Source organism: Carassius auratus, unplaced genomic scaffold (assembly GCF_003368295.1).
Source record: "Carassius auratus strain Wakin unplaced genomic scaffold, ASM336829v1 scaf_tig00217381, whole genome shotgun sequence".
Lineage (NCBI taxonomy): Eukaryota > Metazoa > Chordata > Actinopteri > Cypriniformes > Cyprinidae > Carassius > Carassius auratus.
In genome coordinates, this window is record NW_020529037.1 from 59075 (window position 1) to 72662 (window position 13588).

General features: G+C 40.9%; 1 protein-coding gene across 1 annotated transcript; it reads left to right on the forward strand.

Annotated features, from left to right (window-relative positions):
* Positions 1–8430: 8430 nt before the first annotated feature.
* On the forward strand, positions 8431–11317 carry LOC113100859 (C-C chemokine receptor type 4-like). The gene is made up of 2 exons (XM_026265382.1): positions 8431–8986; positions 9880–11317. The coding sequence occupies exons 1-2, from the start codon at positions 8964–8966 to the stop codon at positions 10910–10912; spliced, it is 1056 nt and encodes a 351-aa protein (XP_026121167.1). The 5' UTR covers positions 8431–8963; the 3' UTR covers positions 10913–11317.
* Positions 11318–13588: the final 2271 nt, after the last annotated feature.

The following is a 13588-nucleotide window of genomic DNA, read 5'->3' on the forward strand; positions in this document are numbered from 1 at the left end:
GAAAAAAAAATATTTTGATTAATATGCACGAGGGAGAGAGAGCAAGACGGTGAAGGTGAGTGCGTGGCCGGGGCTCTCTCTCTCTTTTGTTACTGGTCTTTTGAATTTTTTCTTAATGAAAAAATAACGTCATATCATAAATGATAGGAAACCCAGCAACAACGATTATCAGTTTCTCCTCCATTTTATATATCAATCTTATTTGCATGTTAAATAATGGTGCTGGCAGATAATGACTGAATAGGATGTATAAAATGTATTTTCTTCTATGGGTGGGGGGTACTGAAAAATCTGTCACCTTTTTCAGTCCTTCTGAGTTTGCAGGTATGATTCTGTTATTCTCTTTATTTTTCAAAGGCATGGTATTTTGTAGTTATATTGAACATAACATTATACATATAAAAATATGCATTTTACCATACAACTATAAATGACAAAGTATTAAATTATTTCCCCTCAATGTGGTCAACATAATTCAGTACTCAATATTAATTTAAACTGCATATTTAAACTGTTTTAAATATGACTGCTGCTTATTTCCTTATTAAATATGACTGCTGCTTATTAATTTTTGCTTATTTATTAACTGGTCCTCTGGGGTCACTCTTGGGAACAGTATACCCACGCCGCCATGCTGAGGGGAGTGCAGGGCAGAATCATGGTGGACACTAAGTACCAACTCTACCATTTCCATGGGAGTTGCCCCAGGGACATTCGACGGTTGTCCATGACATAACCCCTTACGTCCAAAGGCCTAGGCTACATACCAAACGTACTTATTAGGACCTCGGCCCGGGGTAGAGCTGAAGGCTTGGAATCAAGAAAGATTCCTCTAAAGGGATACGGCAAAGAACCTAGCATTTTATACTAAGTCTTGCCTGTCACACAATATTGCTGAAGGAGCTGTCTCAACAGATCCCTTGTAGCAACACCCTGTTTAGATCCGAGGATACATAGGTGGAGTGGCGCCCAAGATGAACGGGGCTTTTACCAACTCAAGAAATGGCATAAATCAACCGAGCAAAGCCCTCACTATAAAGGATTTTAGAAAGAACACAGAGCACTAGCATGCAAACTTACCACAGTGTGGATTTCAGAAAGTGCTCAGAAAGACTTCACATGAACACTTACCATAACATAGATTTTAAATACCGTTCTAAGGAAGGAGCCCACATGGCACTCTGATAGAGCAGCTCATAGATGGAATGTTGCATCCCAAAACAATATGTTTGAGAGTCATCAACTCGATCTGTGGTAATAATGCTGGTATGCTCTGGGGAAAAACAGAGAACTCAATCTCATGTGAGAGTAGAACTCCGAATTCAGAAAGAGAGTAGCGCACTCATAGGTGACCCTTTTTTGGTAAAGGGGAGCTGCTAAACTACCACGAGAACTGTAAACATAGCCCCTCATGTTGTGAATTTTTCTAGTTAACCACTGTGCCAAAATGCAATGTTTTATATGATTACATTTTATTTTGATGGTCCCCTTAATCAATCGACTATAAGCAACTTTGCAACTACATGCCAACTAACTCTCATTAGAGTATTAGTGTGCTCAAGAATTATTCTAGTCTGGTAGAATAAGCTGAAGTACTTGTAAAGACACTTACAGTATGACCATCAAAATAATGTGTTAGCATATATTTACAGTAGCAGACATATTTTATTATTTTACATATTATTACTACTTATAAGTGGTCTTTGACCGCTTTAAGTAAAGTATCATCAGAAAAATGGCAAGATATGAGACTTATAATTCATTATAACTATGATAAATATAATCCATTGTAAAAGTGGATGCAATGTGTTCATTGTGTTATAAATTATCATACTCTTTAAAAGCTTTAAACACAAATAAGTAAATGTTATAAACTGTTCCTATGAAGTTTTTTTTTTTTTTTTTTTTTTTACAATGCATTATGTTACCGAGTAGGTAAATGCAATCTAGCCAAAGTTCTCCTATACAAGATCTGAATATGATTACCTTGCCTACAAGCTGTCATCAATACAGGAAGTACCCTTTCCTTGATCCAGAAATCCTTTTTTGAGGAAAAAAAATCATGAGGTGTGGAAATCAAGTAATGGACAAACATTTCTGCTGGCAAATGGACAAAGCCAAATAGCTTTGGGAAAATCTGACTGGGAGTGTGAACTTCAAGGTAAGCAGTTCAAGTTAACCCTGTATGTAATGAGAGACTCTTATCTAACCATTCCAGTCATTCTGGGTATGGATTTCTTGATGATTTCAGGAATAATATTAGATTTCAAGAACTTGCCATATAGCTTTCCTTTCAAGGATGATGGTACTGTGCAGGGGTTTCCATTGTGGTCCCATTGTATCTTCCAAACTTTTAATCCACTTCTATCTTGCCCTACCTACACCACAAATGACAGTAAAAACCTTACAGTCAATCAACCAACTGGTCCTGAAATCAGACTCTTCTGATCAATTTAAAAATCAACTAGAAAGTCTGATGAGTATTTGGCCAACCATTTGTACACACGAAATTGGTCACTCAAAAATGGTAAAACAGGATTATCACAACAGATGAATTGCCTGTTAGGAAGAAAGCATATAGACTGTCAGCACCTAGACAACATTTCACTGACAGAGAAATTCAAGAGCAGTTAAGTAAGAATATTATTCACCCCTCATTTTCTCCAAGGGCCTCACTTGTTGTCACTGAACACTCATTGAACAAGAACACTTACAACACCTTGATCAAGCCTTTAACTGTCTAAACACGAGGAGAGGGAAAGATCCAATCGCTGGTATGTTTATTAAACAAAAAGGTAAATCAAAACAAACAGTCCAAGTAGACAAACAAAACAAAATAGGGAACCGGACGGAACGGACAGGGAACTCGGAAGACAAGATAGCAAGAGGAAGTCTCAGGAGACGAGAACATTAGTACACGAAGGGTAAGGACTCCATGCAAACAACAGGGAAAGACAGGTATTTATAAGGGGACTAATGACAAAAGATTGCCTGCACCTGTGCGATTAACTGGAGTGCAATTACTGTGAAGACAGTACCAGACTAGAGTATAGTGCCTATGGTGAAGTGCCTAGGAAAAGTGTGCACATTAGTGGACACCCAGGAAAACAGAGACTGACAGCGTGACATTACCCCTCCTCCACGGAGCAGCTGCCAGATGCTCCCCCTGAAACCCAGGGAAACCCAACAGATAAAGAAGCTAGGAGGGAGGTGGAGCGGCGGATGACTGGGGGGGGGGTGGGGGTTGGGGGGGACTGGGGGGCCAGAAAACATAGTACACAGAGACCGGAGAACCAGGTAGACTGGAAAACAGAGACAGGAGAACCAGATAGAATGGAAAAACAGAGATAAAACAACCAGGTAAAATGGGGAGACAGAGACAAGACACCCAGGTAAAATGGGAAGACAGAGACAAGAGAAGTGTAACACAAAACAAGGAGTCCAGGAGGGTGGTGGACCGGCGGAGGATCAGGGGGAGGGACGGAGGGCCAGGTCCAAAGAAGAAAACAGACAGAAAGACAAAAGAAAACAAAAACACAAAAACATAGGTCCATGAAGGACATCACGTGATGCCCACCAGGGCAGAGCAGAGGACCACCACAACCATGTGGTCAAGGCAGAACCGACCGACTCTGCTCTTGAAGACCATTGGTGACCCGTATTTGTTCATGAAGATCCCTGGTGACTTGACTCAGTCCTTGAAGATCCCAGGTGACTTGACTCAGTCCTCGAAGATCACCGGTGACTTGACTCTGTCTTTGAAGATCACCGGTGACTTGACTCTGTCCTTGAAGATCACTAGTGACTTGACTCTGTCCTTGAAGATCACCAGTGACTTGACTCTGTCCTTGAAGATTACCAGTGACTTGACTCTGTCCTTGAAGATCACCAGTGACTTGAACCGACTCTGAAAGGTCAACGGTGACTTGCCTTGTCTCTGGAAAGTCCATGGTACCTAGTCCTGACTCTGGAAGGTCATCAGTGACTAGCCCTGACTCTGGAGGGTCAGCAGTGACTAGCCCTGACTCTGGAAGGTCATCGGTGACTAGCCCTGACTCTGGAGGGTCATCGGTGACTGGCCCTGACTCTGGAGGGTCATCGGTGACTAGCCCTGACTCTGGAGGGTCATCGGTGAATGGCCATGACTCTGGAGGGTCATCAGTGACTGGCCCTGACTCTGTAGGGTCCATGAACACCTGACTGGATTCTGGAGGCTCAATAGGAACCTGACTCGACTCTGGAGAGTTCACTGGAACCTGACTCGACTCTGGAGAGTTCACTGGAACCTGACTTGATTCTGGGGAATCTGCTGGAACGTGACTCGACTCAGGAGGGTCAACAGGGGCCTGACTTGACTCTGGAAAGTCAATGGACACTTGACTCGACTCTGGAAGGTCAACAGGAACTAGCCCTGACTCTGGAGCGTCAACGGTAACTAACCCTGACTCTGGAAGGTCGAAGGTGACTAACCCTGACTCTGGAGGGTCCATGAACACCTGACTCGACTCTGGAGGGTCAACCGGAAACTGACTCAACTCTGGAAAGTCAATGGACACTTGACTCGACTCTGGAAGGTCAACAGGAACTAGCCCTGACTCTGGAGGGTCAACGGTAACTAACCCTGACTCTGGAAGGTCGAAGGTGACTAACCCTAACTCTGAAGGGTCCATGAACACTTGACTTGACTCTGGAGGGTCAACCGGAAACTGACTCAACTCTGGAAAGTCCACAGGCACCTGACTTGACTCTGGATGGTAAACAGAAGCCTGATTTGCCTCTGGACAGTCAACTGGAATTTGACTCGACTCTCGAAGGTCAACAGGAACTAGCCCTGACTCTGGAGGGTCAACGGTAACTAACCCTGACTCTGGAAGGTCGACGGTGACTAACCCTGACTCTGGAGGGTCCTGAACACCTGACTCGACTCTGGAGGGTCAACCGGAAACTGACTCAACTCTGGAAAGTCAACGGGCACCTGACTCGACTCTGGAAGGTCAACAGGAATCTGACTCAACTCAGGAAAGCCCACTGTAACTGCCTTCCTCTGCAGTGGTTCCAGGCTGGCGGCCATCTTGTGCAGTGGTGCTGGATTCGCAGACGTGACGTGAACGGTCTTGGGAATCTCTAGGATTTTTGACAACCTGGAGAAGTAATCCAAAAATGTCACTGCTGCCATCTTGGGTGTAGGCGCTGAGCTGGCGGCCATCTTGCACTGTGTGCTGGACTGGTGGCCACCTTGTGCTGTGGTGCTATGCTGGCATCCACCTTGCCTCCTGGCGCTGGGTTGGCAGCCATATTGTGATGTGGCACTGGACTGGTGGCCATCTTGTGCTTTGGCGCTGAGCTGGGGGCCATCCTGCACGGTGCTGCTGGACTGGTGGCCACTTTGTGCTTTGGCACTGTGCTGGTGTCCATCTTGCCCGTTGACGCTGGGTTGGCAGCCATCTTGTGCTGTGGCGCTGGACTGGCGGCCATCTTGAATGTTGGCGCTGAGCTGTCCGCCATCCTGCACTGTGGCGCTGGACTGGTGGCCACTTTGTGCTTTGGCGCTATGCTGGCGGCCATCTTGCCTCGTGGTGCAGGGTTGGCGACCATGCCGCACAGCGGCGCTGGGTTAGTGGCCATTTTGTGCAGCAGCACAGGACTGGCGGCCATCTTGCACAGCGGCGCTGGCTCAGCCGATTTACGTCTCCTTTCCCCTATCTGGTTATAATGGGGAAATGGCGGCTCCCAACCGAACCCCGGGTCAATGGGAGCCCACAGTGGAGATCGCTGCCGGACCTCCTCTCGACTGCTTGCTCCGGAGAGACCTCCCCTGGTTCCACGGAACACAACTTGGCGAGTGCCCTCAAAACCATTTCTCTCCTGCTTGATGGAGGAGGAAATAGTAGCAGAAATACCGCTGGATCTGTTTGGATGGATTCCTTCTGTGACGATCGTCCACTAGGAAAACACGAGGAGAGGGGAAGATCCAATTGCTGGTATGTTTATTAAACAAAAAGGTAAATCAAAACAAACAGTCCAAGTAGACAAACAAAACAAAAGAGGGAACCGGATGGAACGGACAGGGAACTCGGAAGACGAGATAGTAAGAGGAAGTCTCGGGAGATGAGAACATTAGTACACGAAGGGTAAGGACTCCATACAAACAACAGGGAAAGACAGGTATTTATAAGGGGACTAATGACAATAGATTTTCTGCACCTGTGCGATTAACTGGAGTGCAATTACTGTGAAGACAGGACCAGACTAGAGGAATTATAGTGCCTATGGTGAAGTGCCTAGGAGAAGTGAGCTCACTAGTGGACAACCAGGAAAACAGAGACTGACAGCGTGACAAGTTGAAGTTATTTGTGATTTCCCAGTACCCCGGTCTCTCAAAGACTTACAAAGATTATTGGGATTGGCTGGATGGTTTTATTCCAAATATGTCTGAAAAAGCAGCACTACTTCATTCATTAAAGAAGAAACAACCTATGTGGACATGGACGGAGTCATGTCAACAGTCCTTTGAAAAAAATAAACTAGGCTTGTCGAGAGCTCCTGTTCTTATCCTTCCCAATTTCAACAAACCCTTCATGGTACAAACTGTTTTTGCTACAGCACAACAGAATGATCCAGAAGTACAGGAGTTGTGCATGAAGGCTAAGTCACAGACAAGTTCAGATCCATCTAGAATTCATTATGTTATTCAAGATGGATTCCTGTTTCACAGTGCACCAGATGGACAAAGAGGACCAAAGTTACTTCTAGTTATACCAGCTTGTTTACGACCTGAGTTTTTAAGAAATGCACATGACAACCCATTAAATGGATACTTGGGTCGACTTAAAATGCTATTGAGATTAATGAAAGTTGCTTATTGGGCAAGTTTGAGGAAGGATGTATGGAAAAACTGCAAGGAATACCAAACATGCCAAAAGTATAAACCAACCCTCTCCAAGTTGTCTGGCTACTTACAGTCTACTCCTGTCATAGAGCCTGGACACATGTTGAGTGTAAACTTGATGGGGCTATCTGACTAGGTACAATTTACCTCAAATCTCAGTGCAAACAATGGAGTGTCATACAAAAATTGACCACAGCATATCACCCTCAGACCTACTTAACAGAACGCATTAACATGAAACCTAAAACCATGATTGCTTCATATGTGAAAGACAATCATCGTAACTGGGATAAGTGGCTCTTAGAGTTCAGATTTGCCACTAACACCGCCTTGCAAGAGAGTACTGGATTTACTCCAGCTGAAATTGTTTTGGAATGTAAACTAAAAGGACAACTAGAAAGACCTCTAACAAAACCACCCAATCCTAGCAACCCCACTTTTGATACAGTGGAACAACAAGGGAGCTTCGTCCAGCTTGTTAAAGAGAATGTGCAACAAGCTCAGGCTAAGCAGAGGCACTACCTTAACCTGGGAAGAAAAGAGGCTGTTTTCAAAGAAGGTGATCTCGTCTATGTTCATACTCATCTTCTGTCAAATGCTGATGACGGTTTCATGACTAAACTGTTGCCAAAATGGAAAGGTCCTGCCAAAGTGTGTAAGTGTTTGGGTCCGGTAAATTACATTATTTCTTTCCCGGATAACACTGACATTTTTGATACTTGTCATGTTCAGAACTTAAAGCCTTTTTTTGGAAATGTCCAATCTTCAAATGAGGGGGGTAATATGTAACAGTCACAAGCCTGTTATAGGTAAGTTCTCTTCCTCACCACTAGGGGTACTAGAGGGCAGCATGTATGGGTATAAATCATGTAACATGGTAGAAGGAGGAAGTGTATCATGCAAAAGCTGGAGCATGGCCTTGCTTAAGTCCTGGTTGTTTTATGGTCAACTTTAAAAATGACTTTTTTGTTTTCTGGAGGTTTATGGTAAGTGAGAAGACGAAAATGTGAGGAAGCTTTATAAGTTCCTTGATACACAAAGCTCTTCAACTCATCAGAGGACAATCACCTTTATTGTCCGTGGACTCTGCTATTGAAACAGCAAGCATATCCCCGCTGTCAGGTGGAAACCTCCTATGTCCACATCTTGTTAATTTCATATTTTTTCACTTTTTTCACATAATTATTAACACAGTCAGTATGATGGCAATGTTATCTGTGTTAGAATATGAAATCAGTTATTGATGTATTCCAAATATCTACTTAATACTAGGCTTATTATGCATGTGCATTGAAGTTTTAAAATGTATCTAATATAATACTTGAATTAAATTGGATGTTTTGGATACCACCATTCAATTGTTTTTATTATTATTTTAATGATTAAGTTCAACTATTAGGCCTACTTATAGACTATACCTCTCTTGGCACTGTGCATGTAAAACAACCCTATTAGCAAGGTTTTTATTTATGGGAGAAAAAAAGGCTGTCTACTGGTGCCAAGTAAGCCTCTTTGGATACATTGGTTCCATTATTTTTCCAAGAATAAGCGTTAGTTGCATTAATAAGCATTATTTTTATTTTTTTTATTCCTTAAAACTGACTCACTGTTGAAGGAGAAAAGAGCACAAACTTGTTTTTTTTTCAGCATTACAGACCTATCATTCATGGGTATGTGGGGTGGCATTGGTTTTGAACATCATATATATATATACTGTACTTTTCAAACATTTGCTGTGGGTGGGGGGATTTATTGTAGTTCATTCAGTAGCTGACACAGCCTCAAATGACTCACAACATGAATTATTGTTTTATATCCTCCTGGGAATTTCTTTTGTGCATCCAAACCTCATTACCTCATTGTGGTGACAGGAAATGTGTTCGAATCTCACCTTCTCGTCTAAGATGAATTTAGCAGAAATGCACACTCACACATGCACAGGCTTCATTTAACAGGAAATTTGCTGAAGGCAAATGTGCGGAAAGAGGGTGAAATTTACTAGACTCACTTCTATGAACACATTAATTAAATCTTAACAACATCTCAACAAGAAGAGTAACAGCAATTTGTCATCATGGATGAAACATATACAGAGAGGTAAACAGAATATTTATTTATTGAATTTTCATGATGTTGTGTTTTGATCCATCATTAACACATTTTGGTAATTGCTAGAGATTGACTCATGAGCATAACCTTGTTCTTTAAGAACAGCCCAACATATTAAATTCAATGCTTAATATTTTTTATATTATTATTATTATCATTATTTGATTATTGAGTATTGTAGAACATCTTGATTATATTGCCCAAGTCTGTAATTCATGAAAATAGTACGTGATCACAGATACTGATGTATGATAGTGGGATTGCGGTGGAATGCTTGAAAAACCTGTGGTTAATCAGTGTGTTGCGAAGTCCTTCTGTTTGTACATAATCATATTTGAAAACAATGTGGCCTGCATGTGGTAGTTTTGAAGTTGAAATAATTTCCACTGTCAAATTCTGTATTCAAATTTTTAAAAGCTTTTTTATTATTATATTATTACTAATCAGGCCTACGATTATAATACTTTAACATTATTATGAAACTTTGTCTGTTGTACAGCCATTAAGCAATTAAATATAGTTACCCTCTACAAATTATTATGGTTAATATATGTTGGTATGTATTTAAGTAAATTGGCATGTTCTTTCAAACTCTTAATTTCCAGTATTCAAAAAAAAAAAAAAAAACATGTTTGAGATTTGCTAAAGAACACATTGCGACCTCCTGACATCTACTTTCACAGCATTTTTGCAAATCAATGTGGCTTGAAAAAAAATCACTATATGATAGCGTTAAACGAGTAATAACAATCCATAAGAGACAGACATAAGAGTATGTTACTAGTTTTATTCATTGGGTTCAAGTACAACTACACTTAGTATAAATAGTATGTTTTCAAACTACTTTTATCTTTTTATATAACATTTGCTGTTTTTTACAGCATGAATACAACAACATTTGATTACTACGAAGCAGACGCCTGCTCGACTAATGGTTCACAGCTGAATCCAGATCTCAAGGCTGCCATTTTCTACATGGTTTTTGGACTTGGCCTTATTGGCAACATCACTGTCTTATGGGTCCTCTTGAAAATCATGCATGTGAAAAATATGACAAATCTCTGCCTGCTGAATCTGGCTCTGTCAGACCTACTAATGGTCCTCTCACTGCCCTGCTGGGGTCTCTATGTTCAGGGCCACTACTTAAAAGCCAATGAAATGTGTAAAGCAATGGCAGGTACATACCAAGTGGGATTTTACAGCGGAATCTTGTTTGTTACCCTGATGAGCGTGGATCGGTACTTGGTCATCGTACATGCTGTTGCAGTGCTGGGAGCGAAGATGCTGCGTTACGGAATTATAGTTAGTCTCATTATTTGGATTGTTTCAATCTGTGCTGCCCTTCCAGAGGCCATCTTTGCATCAATGGTCACAGAGGACAGTATCACCAGCTGTCAGAGAGTTTATCCTGCTGGGTCAGCCCAAAGGTGGAAGCTCTTCCGTAACTTTGGTGAAAATACAGTAGGACTGTTCATCTCTTTGCCCACTTTAACCTACTGCTACTTCAGGGTCCTAATGGTTGTGAAAAACACAAAAAACTCAAAAAAGGAACGGGCCATAAAGCTCATCTTAGGCATTGTCATCGTGTTTGTGGTCTTCTGGGTGCCCTACAATGTGGTGGTGTTTCTGAAAACCTTGCAGGAGTTTGGCATTCTTACTAGCTGTAAGGTTTATCTTCATATCAACATGGCCATGGACTTGACAGAGACAATCGCACTAACTCACTGCTGTGTAAATCCGGTCATTTATGCTTTTGTTGGAGAAAAGTTTAGGAAATGCCTAGCAAGTATGTTTTCAAGATATCTTGTGTGTGTGAAGACCTACCAATTGACATCTACACAATACAAAATTTCAGAGAATGAAACTTCCAACACAGCAATTATTTTTACATCTACCAAAAGTACACAAGTTTAGACGGGACACGCAGCATTTTTTATTATTCTTAATTTTTGTAAATATTGTGGTTATCATTTAAAATGTTCATACATTGAAACATATACAGTAATGCATATTTTGTGGTTATATCATATCAATTATACTACCTCAATTAGTGAAACCAAATGTCATTGTTAAAAAAGAACCGTCATATATGTATATATTAAATCATACAAAGATATATATATATATATTTAAAAAATCCTGCTTAAGGTTGGTGGGGCAAGAGATGCTTTCTGCAGTCTAGTGTTTATTATTAAATTAGTGTCTTTAACACAGGTGTAAAAATTAACCGATGCATTAAATTTAATGAAGTATTAAAGCTGCGGTAGGTAACTTTTGACGCTCTAGCGGTTAATAAACAGAACTGCTTGCGTCTTGCGGAAGAACATCGTAGCCGGAACTACTTCTCTCTGTTTATGTCTATGAAGAATCACAAAGGTACTGGGTTACTCCGCCGCGGTACCCCCGAAGCAATCTAAAATAGTCTGAATATAAACACTTATTATAGGTGCAACCTAGTGATTCAGGAAAAGCTAAAAACACGGTTTGGAAAATGGATTCATGGTGTACTCGCTTATTATATACATTTTTCTACATTTTGAACACAAAGTGTTCGGACCGCAGCTCTGATTGGTTGTTTCTTACCGGGAGCGGATGACTTTCTGCAAATGGCAATAGGACCACTGGGAGGAGCCAGAGGAGCTTGATTTTTTTCACAAATTATCTGTCTCATATTCTACTGTCAGGACATAATGACAGGTTTAACAAATATGTAAAAAATATATTTTCACAAAAGTTACCTACTGCAGCTTTAAGTGGTCTAATATTGATAATATATCTGTTTCTTAATATCTCTGAGGCCTCATCACATGACCTGCTTAAAAAAAACATCACTGGTTCCATATAATTGTTATTAACCACAGGAATAGAAATAAACATCCTTAACCACAGACACTTCAAAGGCAAAACCAAACAAAAAACATTGTCCAATCACATGGACTAAAAGAGTGTGTGTAAGTGCAGTATTGATATATGGATGAACTTTACTTTGAATGTATTCTTTACTGGACTGATGTCTGTGAATATTGTATATTCTTAATGTCTATTAAATTTTATGCCTAAACTACTTATTTTGAATGCACTGATATTTATATCAAGATGTTTATCAATATGTAAATAAACAAATAAATAAAACTATTGTACAAACCCGATTCCAAAAAAGTTTGGACACTGTACAAATAGTGTGTAAAAAAGGAATGGAATAATTTACAAATCTCATAAACTTATATTTTATACACAACTTAGTATAGATAGCATATCAAATGTTGAAAGTGAGACATTTTGAAATGTCATGCCAAATATTGGCTCATTTTGGATTTCATGAGACCTACACATTCCAAAAAAGCTGGGAAAGGTAGCAATAAGTGTTATGAGTCGGTCATGAGTCTGGTATCCTCCTTTTTTCACCCTTCTGGTTATTCTCTTACTCTCACAGACCAACATTCCATGCACACGCTCATTCACTCACCCCAAGCTGTCTCCAATTGCTAGCTGTTGTTGCAGTTACCCTCTCGCACCTGCTCTCTCTTTCTCCTTATTATGCTTGCTACTTCTAGCCTCTCCTTTTCCTGTTTCGTTGCCAGATTATTTATTTCGGTATGCTTGCAGTTGGCAGTTTCCTGACTATCCGTTCCTGTCTGGTCCGAGTCCTGTCCCGAACCATTCAAGTCTCGTAAGTCATCCAACCTGGCTCAGGTCTATCGCTATCTATTCTACTCTAATGTTTGCTCTATACTCTGTCCAGCCTGCATGCTCCTCTGTTATCAGTTTGAAGAAGCATTTTCGTTTGGACTGTTATCTCTCACTATTAAAGAGACAATTATTGCATTTCGCTTTTGGGTCTAATCTTTATTCATAACAATAAGAGGCCTGAAAAGTTAAATGTACATATAAGGAACATCTGGAGGACCAATTTGCAAGTTATTAGGTCAATTGGCAACATGATTGGGTATAAAAAGAGCCTCTCAGGGTGGCAGTGTCTCAGAAGTCAAGATGGGCAGAGGATCACCAATTCCCCCAATGCTGCGGCGAAATAGTGGAGCAATATCAGAAAGGAGTTTCCCAGAGAAAAATTGCAGAGAGTTTGAAGTTATCATCATCTACAGTGCATAATATCATCCAAAGATTCAGAAAATCTGGAACAATCTCTGTGAGCAAGGTTCAAGGCCGAAAACCATACTAAATGCCCCGATCTTCAGGCCCTTAGATGACACTGTAATGGAAATCACAACATGGGCTCTGGAATATTTCCAGAAAACATTGTCGGTGAACACAATCCACCATGCCATTCGCCATTGCCGGCTAAAACTCTATAGGTCAAAAAAGAAACCATATCTAAACATGATCCAGAAGCCCAGATGTTTTCTTTGAGCCAAAGCTCATTTAAAATGGACTGTGGTTAAGTGGAAAACTGTTCTATGGTCAGACGAATCAAAATTTGAAGTTCTTTCTGGAAAACTGGTATGCAATGTCATCCGGACTAAAGAGGAAAAGAAAACCCAAGTTGTTATTAACATATGCTCCCATCTAGATGTCATTTCTTTCATGGAAGACCTTGCATTTTCCAACATGACAATGCCAGACCACATACTG

What these genes read in the sequence shown, in the direction of transcription:
- LOC113100859 (XM_026265382.1), top strand. Translation starts at nt 8,964, where the DNA reads ATGGATGAAACATATACAGAGAG. An exon ending in GATGAAACATATACAGAGAG is followed by an intron (nt 8,987 to 9,879) that starts GTAAACAGAATA and finishes TGTTTTTTACAG; the next exon opens with CATGAATACAACAACATTTG.